General features: G+C 42.3%; 1 protein-coding gene across 23 annotated transcripts in view; it reads right to left on the reverse strand.

Annotated features, from left to right (window-relative positions):
* Positions 1 to 22486, reverse strand: part of HUWE1 (HECT, UBA and WWE domain containing E3 ubiquitin protein ligase 1) — a 216804-nt gene that overhangs the window by 14885 nt on the left and 179433 nt on the right. For 19 of the 23 annotated variants that reach the window (XM_064278338.1, XM_064278345.1, XM_064278346.1 and 16 more), the window contains 20 exons: positions 18538 to 18749; positions 17900 to 18082; positions 14679 to 14851; positions 14182 to 14330; positions 13369 to 13444; positions 12450 to 12548; positions 11731 to 11864; positions 11377 to 11545; positions 9766 to 9994; positions 8819 to 8997; positions 8441 to 8530; positions 8135 to 8289; positions 6852 to 6897; positions 4771 to 5058; positions 3514 to 3805; positions 3198 to 3328; positions 2459 to 2673; positions 2093 to 2381; positions 1846 to 1948; positions 255 to 801 (listed from right to left, as the gene is read on the reverse strand). In XM_064278338.1, coding sequence (XP_064134408.1) covers positions 255 to 801; positions 1846 to 1948; positions 2093 to 2381; positions 2459 to 2673; positions 3198 to 3328; positions 3514 to 3805; positions 4771 to 5058; positions 6852 to 6897; positions 8135 to 8289; positions 8441 to 8530; positions 8819 to 8997; positions 9766 to 9994; positions 11377 to 11545; positions 11731 to 11864; positions 12450 to 12548; positions 13369 to 13444; positions 14182 to 14330; positions 14679 to 14851; positions 17900 to 18082; positions 18538 to 18749 — 3759 coding nt within the window. The remainder of the gene's footprint in view (positions 1 to 254; positions 802 to 1845; positions 1949 to 2092; positions 2382 to 2458; positions 2674 to 3197; positions 3329 to 3513; positions 3806 to 4770; positions 5059 to 6851; positions 6898 to 8134; positions 8290 to 8440; positions 8531 to 8818; positions 8998 to 9765; positions 9995 to 11376; positions 11546 to 11730; positions 11865 to 12449; positions 12549 to 13368; positions 13445 to 14181; positions 14331 to 14678; positions 14852 to 17899; positions 18083 to 18537; positions 18750 to 22486) is intronic. The other 4 variants (XM_064278333.1, XM_064278351.1, XM_064278335.1 and 1 more) reach the window with 3 other exon arrangements.

Consider the following 22486-nt stretch of genomic DNA (forward strand, 5'->3'; position numbering starts at 1 on the left):
AGACCGCAGAGGGTTGTTTTGATGACTGAATTAGATAATGCATAAAATTGTATAAAGAGTGAAGATAAAAAACCCCAAAGTTATTTACTGGACAATTTCCCAGAAACAATACAGGGCTCAACACTTAAGACAACAGCAAAGAGAAAGGCCAGAACAGAGACTCACTAACTCCCTCAGTGTTCAGGTTTCACCCTGATTGTTGCTGCCACCCCTCTTCCATCCCTCAAGGAGTTAAGTTCCTTCAAGCTTCCCACCTTGGCCAATTGAATAAGTGTGTCCAGGACATGTCTGCAGACAACAGGAGCAGCCTGGGGGTGGATGTGGACAGTGGAGCCACTGCTTGCATGCTTCTCGGTATGTTTGCGTCCTCCTGAACGCTGGATCTGGAATATATTAGTTCTGCAGCCTAGGGCTGCATCCATGGATACTGAGAGCCAAGAAAGCTGATTGGAACTCTTAGACTCCATCTTGTGTAGCAGGTCCAGGGGCCGGTTCTCATGGCTGCTTGACCCACAGCTCTTGCTTGACTTTTTGCCCTTCTCCTCTGTTGTGGTAAGCTTGGGTGTTTCAATGCATAGCTCACTCTCACTGCTGCGCTGCAAGATGGACAGCAGGCTGCGGATGACCCAGTGGCGGGTCTGGGCATGGTAGCAGAGATTTCGCAGTACTCGGTGTAGACGGCTAGTATTGAGCTTTGGCTCATCTACGAAAAGTAGGACCAAGAGACAAGACAGGGCTTCATGGTCCAGGAGGAGCCGGCCTCGGAGTCGGAGAAGTGTGTCCACGTTACTGCCAGAAGGCCTGGAAATAGAACATGGTCTCTGGGTAACACTTCAGTTAGAGCTCTGGGATTAGGCCTAGGAGTAGGGGGAGGAAAACGAGATGGATTATCTTCAAGGAGGCTCGAGAAGGGAAAGAGATCCAGTCTAAGCTCCTTTAATAGTGAAAACAGCTGCCCTCGCTATGTATTAGGCACTTTACAAGTTCTATACCATCTTTCTCGCAGGGTTGCTGGGAAGATTAAAGAATCACCTATTTCTGAGATGATGAACAAGAGCAAGAGACTCAAATAAGTTAAGTGACTTGCCCTATATCACAGTTGCTATGACGAGAGCAGAGATTCCAGCCCAGGTCTGTATCAAATACCATCAACGGGTAAAACCTGACTGGTTCTATTTAGGTGATAACACTTTTTAATTTAAAAACCATTTTATTTTGAAATAATTATAGATTCACGGAAGTTGCAAAAGTAATACAGAGAGATTCCTGTGTACCCTTCACCCCACTTGGTTATATCTTATATAACTACAGGACAGTATTAAAATCAGAAAATTGATAGCGGTCTAAAGTATGTGTATAGTTATTTTACCACATGTGAAGGTGACAACACTTATTTCTGCCTTCTCTAGACTATCAGAGTGGAGCCACGCCTGCTTTACAGGCTGGAACTGATTACTTCCCTCACATTTTGGCATTTTGTGCCCACTATGCTTCAGCCTGGTTAGTAACTAATTCCACTTTACTTTCCCAGCCCAGATGCTATAACATAAAGCAAACAGTCCATTGTTTTCCTATTTGCATGGAAGGCAGGTGGCTTTCTTGCTAGTTAAAACCATAGCTAGTGCCTGTTGCCACCCTGCCTTACATTATGATTATGGTCTACAGTAGCTAGACTAATCCAGAGGTGTGCTTTCTGAAGGGGGAGTCCAAAGATCTGGCTCTCCCACTCGTTCAAGGAAACATCCTACAGAAGTCACTCAGCTGCTCAGAATTTCAGCTTCTCCACCTACAAGGAAGTTGGACTATAGAGAAGTAGTATGGGAAGGTGAAAAAAGACAAAGGTACCTGTTATGGCTGCTGCTACCCCCCATCTGGAAGGTGCCTCCTCTCTGCACGGCAAGGCGAGTGTACTGGACCCCACGGTTACCACTCAGGCGACTGGTGAAAGCTGGAAGGAAGGAAAAAAAAAAAGGAACTTGAGATTAGGGAGAGGGCGGTAATCTGGGTCCAGGCAACACAAAGGGGAACAACAGAGCCTCATTTGGGCCAAAGTTGGGCATTCCAGAGCCCTCCCACTTGCCTCCCCCTGTACCCGGGCTTCGGAGAATGGCAGAGAGTGCAGAGGTGCTGCTGTGCCCAAATAGACGCTCGTGCATGAGCTGCCGCTGTCGAGCTTCCTGCTCTCGCCTTAGGGCTTGAGCCTCAGCTGCAATATCAGGTGGCATCACAGCCAACACACTGTCCTCCATATCCTCTAGGACGCTACGGCGCAGGTCTGAAGGCAGAGTCTGGATGAAGGTTACAGGGTCCATGGGGGTGTCTGAACTGGCACTCTGTGCCAATTCCCGTCGCTGTTGCTCAGCTCTCTGCTGTGCCAGCACCTACGGAGCAGAAGTAGTCAATGGGGGTATTACCTACCTCCAAGTAGTCTGGCCCCACCATCTTCCCATTCACATACTTCCTCCTGAATGGCTGGAGGCAGTGCAGCCAGGAACTCTGGGCTCACTTCAGTCACGCCAGGATTCCCTACCACTGCAGGAGCTGAGTTAGCTGTTGAGGGGGCAGTCCGGGTTGGTGGACGAATGCCCAGCTGGTTCTGTAGGACTTCCCGGCGGATGTCATCAGGCAGAGCAGCCAGAAAAGAGGGGTCCACGCCTTCAGGTAGGCTGATACCTGAGGAGAGATGCAAGATGTGAAGTCACTCACACCTCTAACTGATACCTAAGACGTGCCTGGAGAAAAGAAACCAATGTCACTGCTTAAGGGAAATCAGCTTTGTATGTCCTCAGTGCTTGCAAAGGACACAGGACACAGACAGGGCCCAACCAGCTTCCCTAGACTCAGAATAACTCCTGTTTGTGCCAGGTTCCTTGTGTACACTTGTCACTTAACCTTCATAAAGATGCCACCATGTAGATATTATCACTCCCTCAGTATCAATGAAGATCAGAGAAATTACATAATGGCCATAGGTCATAAAAGTAGGAAGTGGCAGAGTGGGGATCTGAGCTAAGATCAGTTTGACTCCAAAGCCTAGGCTCATTCCTTTATGCCATACAAGCACCCCCTCACTGCCAGTCCTCCTATATATATGTCTCCATTCTGGATAAAACTATTTGAGTGGTGGACATTTCCAGGCCAAAGGCTACTAGAGGTCTTAACAATCCCAGGATGGCCTGAGCACTTGTGGAACTCACCTGCAAGGGGATCTTCTTCTTCGCTGCTTGTTGAAGGCAGTGGCTCTTCCAGGATTCCTCGGGAATCTGCTCCAGAAATAGCCACGGCAGAATCTCTGGTGGAAGAACTCTCAGAGGATGCAGGGGGAGAGCTGAGGGAAATCATTTTCAGGTTGTTCTCTGTATTAGTTTCCCATTTACAAAATACTCCTCTCTCCCAAAGAAGTCAGGTTAATCTCCCCAGTGTAACAAACATGTCTATTAGTTAACAAGTATATGGCTTGAAACACCCTCCAACATACCCTGCCCTCCTCTTGCCCCCACACACAGTGCTTACCTGTCCTCAGGTGGCTGGGCAGGTTCGCCTGACCCATCACCCCTGCCTTGCACTTCTGCCACAACTGGCGGTGCATCTCCAGGAGTGGTGCTGGCTGCTGTGGGCTGCTCAGAACTGCCAGCTGCTGAGGTGTCACCCACAGCCTCCTCTAGGGTACAGGAAGCCAGGCTGCTGGTGTCCATGGGAGAGCCTTCCAGTTGACTGCTGACAGCTGTCAGTGCATCAGAATCTTCAGCTCTCTCTGGTGAAAGAGAGGCTAGGAGGAAGTCGTAGGGAGAGGTTAGGTCTCTGCCTGAAATAGGGGGCAAAATTAAGAAGCAGCAACATGACAGACAAGGTCTTCGATAGAGCTGTTTCCTTAGGAGGATTCAGATCACATTTCTCACTTCCCCTTTCATCCATGCTGGCCTGCTGGTTCCCCTAAATCTCATCTGCTTCTTAGGGCTCAGCTCAAGCTCTTTGTATCATCTGTTGATGTTGAACGCTTACTGTGTTCCAGGCCAAGCCTGCAAAACATCTTCCCTAGGTACCCCAGGTAAGGGATTCTGTCACTTTTTAGAGCCCCTATAGACATCATTTATACATGCACATTGGCTCTGGTTATCTAAATAAACTAGGTTCCTTGAAGGGAAAAAACTACACCTTAAGGTTTCTCCAGAGCACATCATAGGCAACATGGCATAGAGTAGTGATGGCAACTAGGTTTGAATTCGCCCTGTTGGAACACTGTGCCGAGAACTCTGAGGTCCCACTTCAGATCAGTAGGGAATACTGCCATGGGATAAATGGTGTCTGCCAGGAAGATGTGAGAGCTTTATGTGTGGGGCTACATGCTTGCCATTATTGAAACTGTTGAAGGAGATCAAGCTTTAAAGTCAGACACATCTAGATTTTAATCTCAGCTCAAGTACTTACTGAGTGACTTTGGGCTAATTATTTTTTTTTTTATTTTTTTTTTATTCATGGAGCTAACACCATCTACTTTGGAGGGTTGCTTTTAAATTATTTAAATAAGCCTCATATGATAGAATGGGAACAGAATAATTACCTCCATAAACATAATGGTATTATAATCAATGCCAAATGTATAATCACATGAGGACACTGAAAGTAAGCTTCAGCTTTACCTAAGTAAGCTAAAGTACAAGCTGCAATTCTTGAACTCTTACTATTTCTCTAAAGAGAGCAAAAAGAAACTACAAAGATATCTATTCTTCCCTCCTGTTCCACTCACTAAAACTTTGAAATTCTACTCACTTATAGTGGGAGCTGGGGATAACTCCATCTGAGTCGTTTCTGTTTCTCCACTTGGTCTTGTAGGACCCAATTCCTCTGGCTCTACAGGCATCAGTAGCTGTGTAGAACTCTCCCCTTGTCCAGCTGGGGACTGCAGCTCTTGAGGAATCTCTCCCAACGCTGGTGGGGGTGGAAGTATTGGTTGCTGTTGTGAGGGTTGCAGAGTGACAAGGGTCTCCTTGGACTCTGATGTCGCTGCATCAGTTGAAGATGGGGTTGTTGGGTAGCTGTCAGGCATAGGAGTCCCATCTTTCTCAAAAAGAACAATAATGGGGATTAGAGGGCAATCAGCCAAGGACCAGGGGAGCCACCCAATCAGCACATGTGCATTGACAAGTGTCGCAACCCAGCCAGAGATGCAGGATTCCTCCCACCACCAATTTTTCCAAGTAATGGCTCTTGGCTAATCTGGTATACCCAGGATGAGGGCTAAGGTACAGTGTTCGTTCTGTCCCAAGAACTGGGGATCTGCCCCTTTATGGATCCTAAGAATTAAATTCTTTCAGTACCCAGTGGAAGTGGAAGATTTCAGGCCACATAGATGGGGTGAAGCTAAATGTCTCTATAGGTACACAGAAAATCTACCGAAAGCCTATTGACTCTCCAATTTCCTCTTCTATTTGTAGCAAGAAATGGTCAGAATTTTTTCTCAAAACTCTTAAAGCACACTTTCCATTCCCTTCTGTACATTCTTATTCTATTACTAAATACATGAAATCATTATAAAGTTGAATAGCAAAATGTTTCAGTTCATGCCTTAAGTTAAAATAATCAGTTACATGTGCTAATCAATGAAGGACAAGTCACTTTATAATGGCATTTGCCTCACCCTAAATATTGTCTGTCCCCTTCCACCTCCCTTTTCTTCCAGTCCTAATTATCAAAGGAACACCTACAACTGTATCTGCTGGAGGCAACACTGCCAAGGCTAAATGTGAATATGCCACACACCAGGGAAAGTAGTAGGTTGTATAGTTATCTTCTAATTGGGGCCTAAAATCCCTACCCCACAACAATACAACTTACTACCTCACTCCGGCATGAGCAGAATTCTCTAGCAAGAGCAAGAGCAGCAGGCAAGAACAACAAAGTTAAAAGGCCATTCTACTTGGTGACAGTCCCTTTCAGAGACCTTTTGCTTGATTAATGGCACTACGACACCTATCCTCTTTCAGTGTTTTAAAAAATATTGTGTAGGCTTTGGTACAATCATCCCCCAACTCAAGTGTCAAAATGTCAAAGGAGACAGTATAAAGAAGCAGAATAAAGTTCTGAGGAAACACGGGTGGAGGAGACATATATAGTACCACATGGACTGGTTGTTATAATCACAAAGTGGCTACTGACCATTTTTAAGATTAGGAGGAATAAAAATAAAAGCATATGATAGGAATACCACTTAGCCCACAGAACTACCTTCCCTCAAAGCTGACTGCTGCAGACAATGGTTCCTAGGCTTTTAGATTCCAGAGATCAATAAAATTAAACAAAGAGACCAATACAGGGTTACGAACTTTTAGTTTTGCAATATATAAAAAAAAAATCCTGTCAATGTCATTTAATAAAAATATTTTGGTACCAAAGAATTACAAAGGATAAAATCTCAAAATAAAAAAAAAAAACTCATTAAACCTCCCTTAACCATTGTCATCAGGTATTCTCATGAAGCACCACACACCATGGTAGGCACCAAAGGACTAACCACATCAAAAACATATATGCTCAGTTTCACAGGACAGAGCTGCAGTCAGGAAAGGGAACAGGACAAATACCTGGCTACACATGCCAGAATGAAACACAGCATAATCAAAACAAGAACCTAAATAGATCCAGTCAGAGGGGAAGTGTACTACCGTGGGAAAGACAGTAGACTGTATAGTTATCTCCAAGATGGGGTATAACCCTAAAACTATACAATCTACTACCTCATCCTACAGAGCACCAGTGTTCATCTTCAGCCCACTTGGGCCAGCTACTCGGAAGGGTCAAGAGAAAAAGCCAATCAATATTTAGCAAGAAGGGAAAAAGAAAGGGAAAGTTACCTGAAAGGTTCTGTTCAGCTGAGTCATTTGTCTTAGATGCAGTACACTGGAAAGAGAAGGGACAGACCAATGTGGGACCACAAAAACATAAGAGAGAGATTTGTGCAGCAGTCACCATCCCTCACATATACATACCATCCAGGAGAGTTCAGTGACCTGGATTGAAAATGCTTTTACCGTGTCACCAAAGGAAGATGACCGCTTTAATGTTAAAATATATACCAATTTCTCTATACATACTCACATTCAAGGATGGCTTGCAGGAGGCGGGGGAAGGGAAATGGACAGGTAGCTAACTGAACTATAAAAATCACCTATAAAAAGTGATGCGCACAGGACATAATCTGAACACAATCTTAAGACTAGCCAGAATTTGTTAAAGCTTTGTCTCTCTCTCTCTCTATATTTCCCTCCCTTTGGTGTATTTTGTCCTCTCTACCTTTTCAATCATATGCTAGGTTTGCTTATTTTCCATGTGTTTAAAATATTCCATCTATTAGGTAAAAAGTTCTCTATAAAGATGTTAGCTCAAGCCTGTTATTATAACTGAACATTTCAATGTACTTATTTTTTATGATATCCCGAGTTGGAATCGACTCAATGGCAGTGGTTTTTTTTTTTTAAACTGCTAAGTGGGGTATAGCAAAATCTTTCACTAAAGTTTTTTAGTAATTCTATCAGCTTTTACCTCATATATTTTAAAGGTCTACTATTCGATGTCCCAGAAGTGTCAGAAAAAGATAGGTAGCTTCTTTCCAAATCAAAACCATGTTACAGATTTCTCAAATTGAGCCCTAGAAAACGCCAAGTGGTGATGGGGTCCAGAATAGGAATGTTTCCTCTGATCTGGTACCTAAGGCTAACTTATCCAACTGATGGAATGGGATCCTGATAAGGTTCCCCACACTGGCAGTCCACTGAGGGAAACAGAATTGAACATGGGCTTATTGTTAAATTCCAAGTCCCCTGACCAGGTCATTCTCCTGGGCAAGCTTTAGTCATAAGATAGAGGCTACACATTGTGACTGAGTCAGCAGCCATTCTGGGTCCAGCTTTAGCTTTTCTCAGCAAGACACCAAGGAAATAATTTTCCCTCTGGATTTGAATTCTTTCCCTTAAAAATGGTGTGAGTGTACAGTGAATTTGGAATGAATCATTTCTCAGGTTCAATGTGGATATCCTAGGATTCTCCAGTGGTTCTTAGTGCCACGTGTATGCCAAAACTATATGAAAGTTAATGCAGACATAGGCAAATGTGAATCCTCCCAGCCCTTGGCAATCACCTGTGCACTCTGATCCCTGTTTTCCTTATCTTCTTTGCTTTTGTCACTCATCTTTGTTTCTTCCTCAGCCAGTTGTTTCCTGCGTTTCTCCCGCCTTTCTTCCAGCTCCTCATCCCTCAGGAATTCCAGGTGATTGACAATGGGCACCTTAACGACTACATCAAAGAGGCAAAGATTAGAGGCTGGTTGGTGGGGTGAGAGAGGAAGTCAAGAGGCAGAGCTTATGGCCACAGTGAACCAGGGAAACACCATGCATTCGTCCAAGGCCTGGAAGCTCAACCTTCCTGATAATCAACTGTCACACACCTGAAACACAGTCGTGCATGCTCTCGGCATCAAGAACTTTACATTCCTCTGTCCAGCGGGTCAGGGCTGTGGGGATGCTGGACAGGGTTCCTGTAGGGCAACAAAGGAGAGTGAGATTCTTGGCCTTGTCAAGTGTCAACTGATCCACAAATCGCAGTGTTTTCCTAACAGAACCCAGTAAGGTGTCTATCACAAGGTTTGGCTCATAACAGGTACCCAGAGACACTGAAAGTTTTTGTTGTCCTTGGCTAAACCATTCAGTGGTTCTGGCTCCTATAAAACGAGAGTTTCTCCAGGACAGATACTGTTTTGCTTTCCCTCAGCAGGGAAAAGAAGAATTTGACAAACTTTACGATACCTTTCACTATACAAACTTGCCTGCTTGGCTGGTAGCTGTGCTCTGGTCATGGAAAAAGTCATCCAGTAGTTCATCATCAGACCGGGCGATGATGTGGACATCATCATTGCCCACAAGGAGGCGGGCCCGGCCCCGGCTTTGTAGGGGGAGGCTGCTGCTCAGCTGAAGGATGTCAGCAGCAGCCGAGGGACCCAGCAACCTGTAGAGCAATGGTGGGGTACTACGGTCACTGTAAGTCCATAGGGCTCCTGCAACTTGTTACTGTGAGAATCTCTTTCTGTACTCGCTATTAAATGTAAAACACTATTAGAAACCTTATCATGCTACACCTAAGTCTTAAATTACTTTTCTGACTACCCCGCCAGTTTGAGAATTTTGTTTGGACAGAGCTTGTATATTATTCCACAGTTTCTGGCATAGAATGTCATTGATAACCTTTCACATGACAGACACCATGTTAGGGTATGCCTCTCCTGTATTCCCACTACAGTCAGTACACTGACCATTTGGAGTCGGCCCCCGACTCAGGGCAACCTCATGCACAACAGAACAAAATGCTGTCCCATCCTGTGCTACCCCCATGGATCATTTGTGGATCGACCACTGTTATCCATGGGGTTTTCCCCGGCAGATTTTCTGAAGTAGATTACTGAACTATGTTGACCATTACAACATTTATATCCCTTTCTTTCACTTCTTAAAATTGTTTCTCCCACTAAAGTCTAAGGCCCCGAGGGCTTAATGCACAATACTCTCAAGCAAAGAACGTAACTTTCAATTTGGTATTCTGCAAAAGGCTGCACATATAATCCACAAAGAAATGGGATAAATACCTTATTTGTGTGTGTGACGAGAGCATTAAATGACTGATAAGACTGTTTCCCCCAAGGTCAGGACAATGCCTGAAGCTCAGTGAAGATTCTTGTAAGAGCTCCAGCAAACCCAACAGGTCTTCTTTGTAACTCACCTCTGAAGTATAAGAGGAGGGTTGGGCTGGCGATTCCCTGGGTAGTGAACATGAATGGTGTGCCCTGTATTGGCTGTCAGCTGCCTTAGGGTTCTCTGACTGCGCCCGATGCCCTGGGTAAGACGAGTGGTAGAGGAACCACTGCCCAGTGTCAGGGAACTGTGGTCTGCATGGCGTACCATTAGTGGGTGGGTAGTAGGGATATTTCCTGGGGATGGGGGGATGTCTGCTGCAAGGACAAAATACAAAGCAGTCAGTGCCAAGAAGTTTTTTCTGTGGTTGTTCAAACAGAACCATGTCTCCTGGGCCTTACTTCCTCACACGGAAACCTGAGCTTTGTCCTTTCTCCCTCATTCCCACACCTCATCTATGATCACTGATACTACCACAGCTTATGCCACCATCTCTCACCTACTGCAACAGGCTCCTACATAGTACCTTATCCCGATCCATTCTCCATACTACAGCCACAGTGATGCTTCTAGGCCCCTCAGAAACATGCAGCTCCCTCCATCTTGAAGACTCCTCTTCCCCTTCTTCACCTGCTCTTTTATTCTTAGACTAGATGTCACTTCCTATGTGAAGCCTGACTTCTACAGATTGCGTTAGGTAGCTTTCTACTCTGTGCTTTCTCACCATACTGCAATGTAATGCCTGCTTGCTTATAATTCCTAATAGACCATAAGCTCCTATGAGGGATGAGGACTGTTTTCTTGTTTACTGTTTGTTATATTCCCAGTACCTAGGACACAGTAGTCACTCCTCAAATATTTGTTCAATTTGTGGAATGGACAAAGGCTCAGCTATAAGAAAGACTGACGAAAACCACAAAAAAGCAAAGAGAATCACAGAATAGAAGGCATCTTGAAAATTATCTAATTCAACCCGCAGCACACCCCACCCCCCTTTCCTTTTGAAACCTTTCATTTACAGGTGACAAACTGAGGCTCAAAGAGGTAAGAGATTACTTGGCCAAGACGACAGACTGGAATAGTTCAGTGTTTTCTGTTATATCATTCTTGTGATTTGGGTCAAGACCTGTCCTATGAACATAGCTTAATGATAGGAACTTGACTCTCTAACTGGACACTAAAAGGCAACTTTGACGTTGATGGGGGAGCAGAGAAGAAATTCATTCCCTCCCCCTGAAAAGATGCATCCTTGATGAACAGGGTGAATATGCTCAATTCTACTCCCCAGTGCCAAGTTCAAAGGTGTTCACCCAAACCCTCAAGATCCAATATTACAGACATAAGGATTATCGACTGCCTGTTACTGCAGTGTACGTATGGGTGCCTGATGCAGTCAGACTTGGTCTCACAAAAAAATACATATTTTTTAAATCAAGCAAATGATCAAGTTGTCCAGGCTCTAAAATGGCTGCCTGTTAACTGAGGTGGCCAGAACAAAAGCAGCCTCCCACTATTCCTCCTTCTAAGTATACATTACTGAGAGAGATGGATTCAGATATCCCTTGCCCCAGGATGTTAGCATAGGAAAAGATGTGCTATATGTATCAGAGAGATAGTTGTTTTGGTTCACTGCTTGGCTTACCCTAGAGAAGGGTATAAGAATCAAGAGATAAAACCCAGCTGAGCCCCTGTATCTTACTAGCACTGGAGAACATGTTGTCAAACTCAATGATGAGATCATCCTCCCGGTCAAAGCGCTCAAATCGGACCAAGGGAGAAGCATTCATATCAGGGTAATCCTCATCCAATTCCATCTCAGAGCCATCGTCGTCATCGTCTTCATCTCCCTCTTCACCTTCATCATCCTCCTTAAGGGGAAAATAGGAGATGGAGAATTGCTGGAGGTAAGGGTTTTCTGAAGTCTGGCGTCATGGCCACATTTGCATATGAGGGAGGGAGGCACTGAGGCTATCAACCCAGACTGTTGATTTTCTCCAGCTCTGTTCCCAAGGAAGAGGTTGTCTGAACCAACCCAAACACAGTCCCCCCTCACCTGATCATCTTCCTCATCTTCCTCCTCCTCCTCCTCTTCATCCTGACTATCATCCTCATCCTCGTTACTGCCACTGCTGTCCTCTTCCTGAGTGTGCTCCTCCTCATCCTCAGGGTCCAGGATATTCATGGAATCTAAAACAAAGGGAGCACATTGGAGGACTATACTGAGTAGCTAGAAAACAGGCTACTGTGCAGGCCGGCAGATTGAGAAGGAGATGGGGTATCTGACTCTAGGAGCAGAAGAACCAGATTTGGGGTGATGTACAGACTTAGCGAGCCAGCCCCGATTTCCTGAGAGTGCCAATTGAGGCATCAACACACTGAGCAGGGTGGTTGAATGTGGAGGCTCACTACAGGGTGGTGCTTGAGGATCAATGGTCTAGGACTTGGCCAAGTCTGCTGGTGCCCCCTTGCCTTTTCAGCCCTACTTTGCTATTGACTGCATCCTGTTGGTAAGAGGAAATCTGGAGCGATGATAGCAGATGGGTGAGAAGAAAGCGAACCAAGTAAGAAGTGACAAACTTTGGGCAAGCAGTAGTAATATGTTAATTGAAAAACTGGCTTGAGGATAAAGTAGATGGTGTGATGTCAGCGCATGCAGACAGATGCTTCCTTATTCTGCACATTTGGGCAGCTGCCTCCAGGAAAAACCCTAGTGTAGTGTCTGTCAGACGTGCAGGGCAAGAAGGGAGGCCTTTCTGGCCTCGGCACTCTCACCTTCTCGGTTGGCCTGCAAGGTGGAAGCTTGGCTGAGGTTGGAAGGAGCTTCATCCATCAGCACGTCCTCTTGTGATTCATCCTCTCCACTTCTGCTCACTGAAGGTTACAGAGCAGAGCCTTCACTGAACAACAGAGGACTTCCCTTTCCAGACTGGGTGCGCCTAAAGTAGCTATGTACACCTAGCAGATATCCACTTTTTTTGGATGAGGCAGAAGACCTGGATTCTCTGCTATCAACTAGCTAGGTGAGCTTGGCCAGTCACTTTACCTGTCTGAGTCTCAGTTTCCTCATCTGTAAAATGGGATGATCACATCTGCCCTGTCAATCCCACTAATTGTGAAACCAAAGAGGATACTGGGTGTGAAAAAGCTTTTGTAAAATTTAAGAATACATCTCTACTTCCGTTTATCCTTTGATTTACTGGACCGATACAATAAAAACAAGTAACACATACACCCTTAGAGCCAGGTGACAGTAGGGTAACTACTGTTGTTTTCTCTCCAAGATGTAAAAAGGGCCACCCTTAGGGAACAATCACTCTTACACACACTACTGAGACTTAGAGGCAAAAAGCCTCTGGATTTTATTGAAGACTGAAAGGAAAGCACATCTCACCCTATAGCCTTCTCTAGGCTTCCAAGAATAAACACTCTTTCAATGTGTCTGATGTATCATCTATACTGAAGGTCACCCCCACCACCACCCCCATACACAGGCAACACTTCAGACCTGCCACAGGTCTGTAGATGGCTTGTGAATTTCTCATCTGTAAGACCGTCAACATCAAGACAAGCAGCAATCTAGGCTGGCTATGAGCCCTCAGACAGAGCTGAGCAAGCAGATGATGAGAAAAAGGATCCTCCCAAGAGAGACTGAGACAAAGGAAGAGGCTATACTCAGTTCTGGGGCTCTCACCTATAATTGTACTGTTCCCAGATCCGCCATCCCTCTCAAGCAACTCATCTATCAGGTCCTCCAGCTCATTCTCAACCTGGAGAGAAATAGAACATACATATGGATGCACACAAGTCTATCATTGTGCTAGCACTGAAACCCTAAAAAAAAGCCAGCAAGGGAGTATATATTTCTAGGACATGTGTGACAGTGGATGTTACATAAAAAAACCACACACTTGGTGCTAATAGCACAGAAACTATCACATGCGCCAATCCACACTCAGACTGTCCTTCAAATGGGTTCATCCCAATTATCTGATACCAGGTTAGTCTTTATACTGTCCAGGAATACATGCAAGTCTCCTTAGAGCCAACAGTTTAAGACTGCTGGCCCAATTTCTTACCCATTGCTACCAGGCTCCAGAAATTACAATACTTTCTTTAGGTTTTTAGAAAACTGCTATTTAATGGCCCAATGAGAGCTGGTGCTATAGGGTATAAGGTGATGTTAAGGAGTTTCTATTTATGATCAGAGCCAAGTAAATCAAAGACCCAGGGCCCAAAGGCCTCAGGCCAGACTTCTACTTCAACATTTCACCTGTTCTTAAGTTTTCTTGTTGGGATCTAAACCATTTCATAGTACATGGCATCCTGGCCCTGCTTCCCCTCATTTAATACAATTCAAACAATACAATTCAAACACATTTACCAAGCACCCACTAAGCATATCATCTGTGCTTCTCTGCAAAGCAGACAGCATTGAGGCAAGGATCTAAAGTACTCACCCACCCACACCACCTGGGGGTTTTGGTTCAATGATCTGCCTCCCTACCTGCATCTCTTGTGAACTGAGCACCTCAGGCTGCCCAGCAATCACCACTGAGTCGGTTTCAGCCTCCCCATCCATGATATCCCCATCTGCCACCTCTGTCTGAGTGACATCATGATCCTCCTCCTGCACTTCTGCTTCCCCAGGCTCGCCTGAAACAATCAACCAACCAGCAAAATAATCAAAGAGTGCCTATGTGCTAGGCACCATGAAGCAAGCAGGAAAACAATAAGGTCCCTTCCCTGGGCAAGTTTGCAAGTTCTCATAGAATAAATGAATGGGTGACAAAGGAAAAGACAAGGCTACGTGTGAGGATAGCCAAATAAGGCTGCAATTTTAAGCAACTGTGGGGCAGATTCCCACACTACTATGACAGCTCTCTGGAAGGCCAGCAAGTTCCCAAGGAACAATACCAAGTTAAAACAGTTGTGACCCCATGCCCATCAAATAACTACTCTCACCCCCTCCTGCTCTCCAGTCCATTGGCTCTACTTCCCTACCTGGGTCCTGTTGGTTGCTATTGGAGTCCTGAGAGGCTCCTTGGGCATCCTGCTCAGACTTGCTCTTGCTAGAAGCGCTCTTGCTGCCAAAAAGGCTACTGGGCTGGTTCACAATCCGGGAAAGTGTTTCCAAAGGCTTCAGAGCAGCATTTACTGTGTTGGCCATATTGGGACTGAGATAAGGAAGATACAGAGGTGGACTGAGCATGGAAATACCAGGTGTCCTGTAAGTGCTACTATGGCTCCTATAGCAGAAGCTACTAACAGAGAAAGGAGCACAAGGTTACGGAATTACCATTCTGTTTGTTATTATTTAGAAGACAAACTATTTAACTTTAAGGTCTTCAGGAACCCATCCCAGAAGCAAGGGTTAAATCAATGCCATATTTCATAGGGGCTGTGGTAAGCACATAAGGGACAAATTTCTGGACTAGAAGGCACACTCAGGTTCTTTGTGTTAATAAACACTAGCATTTAGTCCCAAATCATAAGAGCACAAAGGAACATGATAGAAATTTTTAAGTCCTATGGATTTCAAACTGTTCTCTGTAGGGCTTCCTAAGGTTCAGTACAGGGGCCGCAGTTGGAGGTGTGGTGTGACTTGTCATTGTAGTAAGGTGTGTGAGGTCAAGTAAGCACCCAATAAAACTAGAGCAGATCTGCTTTTTTTTTTTTTTTTTACCACCCAGATAGTAGTCTCTGATACTATTCCACACTAAAAAGAACCAGAACTCCTCAGAGAAATGAATGATTCCAGGAAAGGGGCATGGAAGGTACAAGGTAAGCGTTGGTATCACTGTGCTACAAGGGTTTCAAAAATTAATGGAGTCATTACCATAGGCTAAATTTGAGACAAAATGAGCATCAAAAATAATAATGATGGTAATGAATTATAACACACCGAATATAAAAATAATCTGAGTCCACAGGGATCAAAAGCAGGGAGGGAGTTCTTTATTAGAGAAAAATGCTGGCTAAGAAATAAAGAACAAGAGAATCAAAAAATCATCAATTTGCAAATAGCAATGTAATAAGAGTTAAAAATCTTCAGGGCACAGGATATTCACATGATCTCAAAATTTCAACTGAGATTACTTATTAATTATAAAGGGGAAATCTAGCAGATACCATCTAACTATGTGATCAAACTTAGCATAACCAATAATGGCACAAATTGGTATTGTGTGTCTCCTGATGTGATACACTGAGGACGATACACATCACCTATATAGTATTCTCCCAGAAATATTTAACCTGAACCTAACCACCAGGAAGCAATTAAGACAAATCCAGATTATGGAATACTCTACAAGACACCTTGCCTGGATTCTTCAAAACAGTCAAATGTCATGAAAAACAAAAGACAAGTGACAACCAAATGCAATGTGTGATCCTCTTTGGGCCCTGGACCAAAACATCCTTCTCCTCAGGTTATAAAGACATATTAGAATAACTGAAGGTATCTGAATATGAAATATACAGATTATTATTATATTAATGGTAAATTTCTTGAATGTGATAATGGTATACTAAAGCCATATAAGAGAATATTTGTTCTTAGAAGAACATATGCTGAAATATTTAGAGGTTAAGTATCATGTTGGCAACTTCTCATTAATCTAGGTGAGACATATGAGTGTTCATTACACTACTGTGAGTCTGAAACTTTTAAATGTTTTAAAAAAAATTTGATGGGGTTGTATTAAAAGGACAAAGAAGTCAGCTCAAAGAGGCCCTCTGGCCAAAGGTGTAGTAATTTGAGCAAGAAAAAGAATGACAACTGTAGTTAATCCAAAAAATTCAATAACTGATCTTTAAAATCTATGAAAATTCATGAGTCTACTACTTGGGAAACAGAAAAAAACTCACATACTAACATTTGAGGTGGTAGTTAAACCTATTTTTTTATTTTACTTTAAAAATTGGCAACTAAATGGAAAAATTAAGTTTTTATCGTGACTTTTCTGTAGGAATTATATTTTTGGGTAACCAAATAGGCTTTCCCTACTGAAAAAGGGCTATATCACAGAAAAATACCGACTAATAATGTACAAAAGAATGACAGAAATTACAAAGTTGTCATTCATTAACCCTCAAAGAAATCAGGGGACTCAGGCAACAATTATCAACTCGTGTTAAGACTATTAATTAGGTAAATGGTGACCAGTGAACATCTGTACAGTGCCAAAGTTACAACACAGATTACCTTCTAGTGAGAAGAAGAAATGATAACTATTTCTCTAACTCAGTGGTCAGTCTTAACATAATTATTAGTAACAGTTCAAGAGATGTGTCCCCTAAAGATAAGTATGAGATGTACATCACCTAAGATGTGTTCTAGTCAAATTTTGTTTAAATTACACCCATTAAGCCTTTAGATCTAACTACCAGTTTACAAAAAATACAGGCAGTAAAGGAACAAGTTAAACTATACTGCAAGGAAGCAACTGGATCAAACCTAGAAGGCAAAACATTCTACAGCACAGCAGGCCTGGTAACTTCAACAAGTGTCATAAACGGCTACCAAAAAAAAAAAAAAAGTTAAATTAAGAGAGATTGATTAAAGGTCATAACCAGATGCAACATAGGGCCCTTAGTTGGACTCTGGTCAGGACAAAAATTTTTGAGTATGTATTTGAGCATTTGATAGGATGAAAACTTAATTAAATGTAAAGGTAGAGACCATTAACTGAAAACAAAAAACCCCAAACAACCAGTTTACACAATAGCATATACGGTATAACACCATTTTAATAAAAAAATTATTCATGCACATAAAGAAAAATATTTAAAGATATACAGATAACAGTGGTATCTGGGTGGTTGGAATATGGTATCTATTTTTGTTCATTTGTATTTCTTATAAGTATACATACACTCTTCTTATACATAGTTATTTTTAACTAAAGTGGAAGTAAAACTTGAAAAAAATCATCGATACAGTCTAACTCAGAGAAAACCAAGATTTAGAGAAAGCACACGCCTTGCTACAAAAGCCACAATACTAAGAACGCAGGTCTCCTTAAAAAAAAAAAAAAAAAAAAAAGTTTTTTTTTTTTTTTGTCTCCTACCTACATCCAAATATTTTCCTACAGCACCAGCTCCCTCTTTATTACTCATTTGGTGAGGACAAATGCATGAAATACTTGGCAAATGGAGAAGTAAGCAGCATGGTTAAACAGAGGGGAAAAGCTAGAGTGGCAGCTAGGTAATGATTTTACCTGGACAGGTCCAGGCTGTGAGGTACCCTGGCCAGGTCATTAACCAGTCCCTTCTTCAGGAAGAGTCGAATGATGTTGTTCATGCCATTGTGTTGGGTCTTGGCTGTGGCACTGCTATAGAAGCTGGAGGTGGAAGGGCAGGACTCCATGATAGTACTGATGATACACATCACTGCCTGAAGCCTAGGAATTAAGTTGACACTGCTATCATCATGTGAATACAGCATCCTCAGGTCACATCTTCACTAACTTGCCTCAGACAATATTCCCGTGACTTTTGTGCTTCCTTTTGGAAGTAACATCTAAACAGGTGAGAACTCACTCCCAGGGTGGTAGCGTTCTTTATTTTCTTTAAACACATTAAAAAAAAAAAAAAAAGATTGAATAACCTGCCCAGCTTCTTAAATGAACAGACCTTCGAAATACAGTGAAAATGCCTCTTTGTTTTCTCTAGGGTATTTACCCATCTCCTCCAAATGTAATCAGTACTCTGGGCATTTTGAACTATTTGAGAGGACCAAAGAATATACAACGCCAACATGACTAGAACTCTTGTTCAAGTTCAAGGAACCCATGGACCAAGAATGGAGTAAGGGGATACTATTAGATACCAGCACTAGGTCAGGTATGGATTTTACCTGGCATGTTTCTCTGTACTCTCAGCCATAGCCAGTGCTCGCCCCAGGGCTGCCTTTACTTCATTCACAAGTGCCACCTGAGCATCTGTGCCACTCCCTGCAGCGGCCAGGCTTGCGAGGAATAGGCGGGCCAGGGCAGGTGTGTCCTTGTCTTCTGCATTCTGAGTATGTGGGAGGAGGTGGTCCAAAACAAAAGCTAGCACGCTGCAGTCCTGAAAAGCCATTAATCGTGACATTTATTGACAAGCACAATTACGTACAGCAACAACATGCACTCACACAGTTGATTCTTAAAGTCACCCAATGAGTGATTATCAGTTCTACTTAATAGATGAGGAGACCAAGGCTCCAAAATACCAGCTAAATAAGTAGCAAACTCAGATTTTATGCTTTCAAACCCCTTCCATTTCCCAATACATACTTTACATACCTTCATTTAGATGCCATTTGGTGTTTCTTAAAACACTCTCAGTGTACTATTTAACGGAACTGTTCACAGCAAATCTATAAAGTAGATAAGACTAAATATTTTCCTCATCTATCAGATGAGGCCCAAAGAAAAGTGGCTCACACAAAGAATTCAATGGCAAAGGATTCAAATCTTGACTTCCAGTTGAGTGCTATAACCCCATCAGAATTCAATTAAAGTTTAAAATTTATAGACACCTACAATGTGTCCAGGACCCTGTGCTAGAAACTCGCAAGAATTGAAGGAGAGATAGTATAGCCACAGATATGAGTATGCAAAAATAAAATAGTAACCCTATTTTGAGGGTTACTTAAATTATGAATAACAGCTCAACAACAGGGGAAGGAAATTAAGTTAGACTCTTCTTTTTCTCTAACAATGATTTCTGCCCTGATTAATTCCTTATCTTAGAAACTTAGTTCTACTGTCATTCAAGTAGATTTTAGAACAAAATGAATTGAAGATTTGGGAAATGGATAGAGGTGAGGGTTAAACAACATTGTGAATATACTAGGTGTCACTAAATTGTACACTTTAAAACGGTTAATTTCATGTTATGTGAATTTTAACTGAACAACAAAAAAATGCATCGAAAAATTCTAGAGTCTGAGAAATTAGGTATGGTGACCTTTTAAGGCAGAACCAATAGAAATACAAATAATTTCCCAGTACTGAAAAAAAGCACCGCAATTTGGGAAAGCAATGTGACTAACTAGAAAGGATTTGGCTTTGGAATCTGAGACTTGGGTTCTAATTTCAGATCTGCTACTCTGCAGTGTGACCTTGGATGAGTTACTTACCTCTCTGTTAAAGAGAGCAATGCCAACGACCTTGCTATGCTGATGTATTACCAATAGTATTTATAAGGTACCCATCAGTACCCAGTACCAGTAATCACTTCACAATAATACACTGAACAGATACTTAATAAATTTGCAATTAAATGTCTTACCACACAAGTAATGCTATTATAAATTATGACTATATCTGGCATAAAAGTTTCAAAATAAAAGCCTAATATATATTCAATACTGTATCCCACAAAGGACTTAAATCCAGAATGTATAAGGAACATAACAGAAAACAAGAATAAAAGACTTGAACAGACACTTCAAAAAAGAGAATATTTAAATGATTAATAAAAACAAGAAAAGATGGTCAACAAGGAAAGACAAATTTTAGCCATAATGCAATACCACTACGAACTCACTAAAAAAACAATCAAACTTGTTGCTGTCGAGTTGATTCTGACTTACAGCATGGCTAAAATGAAAACCGGGAAGAATACCAAGTGTTGGCAGGAAAAAAAAAAACAAAAACAAAACCCAGAAATCCCATACATTGCTGGTGATAGCAGAAACTGACACAACCACTTTGGAAAACTGTTTGGCACCATCTACTAAAGCTGAACATATGCATATCCCAGAGCTCACCAATTCTACTTCTAGGTATATACCCAACAGAAATATTTACTTATGTTCACCAAGATATGTACAAGAATGCTCATAGCAGCATTATTTAATAGCTCCAAACAGAAAACTACTCAATTGTCCATTAGCAGTAGAATGGGTAAAAAATTAGGATACATGTATACAATGGAATTCTATACAGCAAATGAGAATAAACCACAACTCCAAACAAAAATGAATACTGCAAACATAATGTTAAGCACAAGAAGCCAGAAACAAGAGTATATACTGTAAGACTATATTTATAAACAAAGTGCAAAACCAATCTATGGCAACAGAACTTAAGATAATGGTAACCTTATCGGATAGAGGATCTCAGCCACTAACCACAAGGGTCAGCAGTTTGAATACACCAACTGCTCTTTAGAAAGCATACGGCGTAGTTCTACTCTGTACTACAGGATTGCTGAGTTGGAATTGACTTCACAGCAATTGGTTTGGTGTTTTTTGGTACTAGGTGGAGGAAGGAAGATGCAAGAAGGCAAGACGCAACAAGAGGGGCAGTTTCTGTGAAGTTGGTAAGTTTTGTTTAATTGAACTAACTAGGATTTATTTTTTGTATTTACATTTGGGTTAAAGTAAAAATAGCTTTAAAAAATAGCAGCTGTGGATGAACCCCTGAAACTATCACCCTGAGATAATCTTTAAACCTTAAACCAAAACTACTCCCTGAAGTCTTCTTAAAACTAAACAGTGTAGCTTAACTAGTAAAGAATATTTGCCTTGAGCATTGTGCTCTTTCAGGATCTGTCTATATGGGATCAAAATTACAACATCACTCAAAAGATGAAACAGGAACCTTAGGGGACAGTGAGTTTATGTTAACGGTGGAGAAACAACTCAGAAAAGGAGGGGGAGAATGGCTGCCCAACTTGACTGTAATCAACGTCACTGAATTGTACATGTAGAAATGGTTAAATTGGTGTGTTTTGCTGTGTATATTCACAACAAAACAGCTGCTTTCAGAGTCTGTCTGCAACACCAGTGCCCCTGTTACACTATCAGACTCTTTGCAGCTTACTAACCATAAAATTACTGTGACTCATGAAATGAGGTAGGTCCCTTACGTGAAAAAACCTCCTTGGACACTCTTTACATAGAAAAATCTAACCTGAAGATAATTTCATATGAGCACACATAAAACATAACTTCGCTCTTTTCCACAGCTCTGTAGATTATAATTAGGCTTTTCCTATATTTTTTATTCTTAATACTGCTAACACATTGGTGTCTTTGCACATGTGTGAGTATATCTGAAAGATAAACACCTATATTTGGTTTATTCAACTGTCCTCTGACATCACTACTTAGATGCTCCACGAATACCTCTCAAATTCTTTATTTTCTCCTCATACTTTTTCCTCTTCTATGTTGTTAGATGTCTACCCATGAAAGAAAAAAAAAAAAGGAAACATCCTTGAGTCCTTGACCTTCTCTTTATCGCCAAAATCCAATTCTTTTCCATTTCTACTGATAAAACATTTCTTCGAATTGCTCATTTTTTCCCAACTTCACCAAGATCATGCGTTACCTAGATTACTCTATCAGATTCCAGTCTTGCCTTTTGCAATCTCTGCACTACACACGAAGTGAAAACAAATCTCATCAATTTACACCCTGCATGATAAGTCAACGGCTCCACATCATGGGAAAAAAGGTCTAGCACTTTAATGTGTCTTAAGAGGCCCTCATCACTGGGTTAGCACATAGCATGTGTGGGTTCCTAGCAAAGTGTGTGACACATAGAAGGTACTCAAATGACAGAAGTATTTGTGATGGCTAATTTTTTTGTGTCAACTTGGCTAGGCTATGATAATTCTCAGTGATTTGACACACACTATGTAAGCGCCTTGCATTTTGCGATCTGATGTGAGCATCCAATCAGCTGAAAGGGAGATGTCCTTCAGGGTGTGGCATAAATGGATGTTCTGGCTAAGCCATGCCCCCAACCCCAATTCTACTTGTAGCCTGACCTCTGGTTCTTGGGACATAAGTCTGCAGAGGCCTTTAG

This window comes from Loxodonta africana, chromosome X (genome assembly GCF_030014295.1).
Source record: "Loxodonta africana isolate mLoxAfr1 chromosome X, mLoxAfr1.hap2, whole genome shotgun sequence".
Lineage (NCBI taxonomy): Eukaryota > Metazoa > Chordata > Mammalia > Proboscidea > Elephantidae > Loxodonta > Loxodonta africana.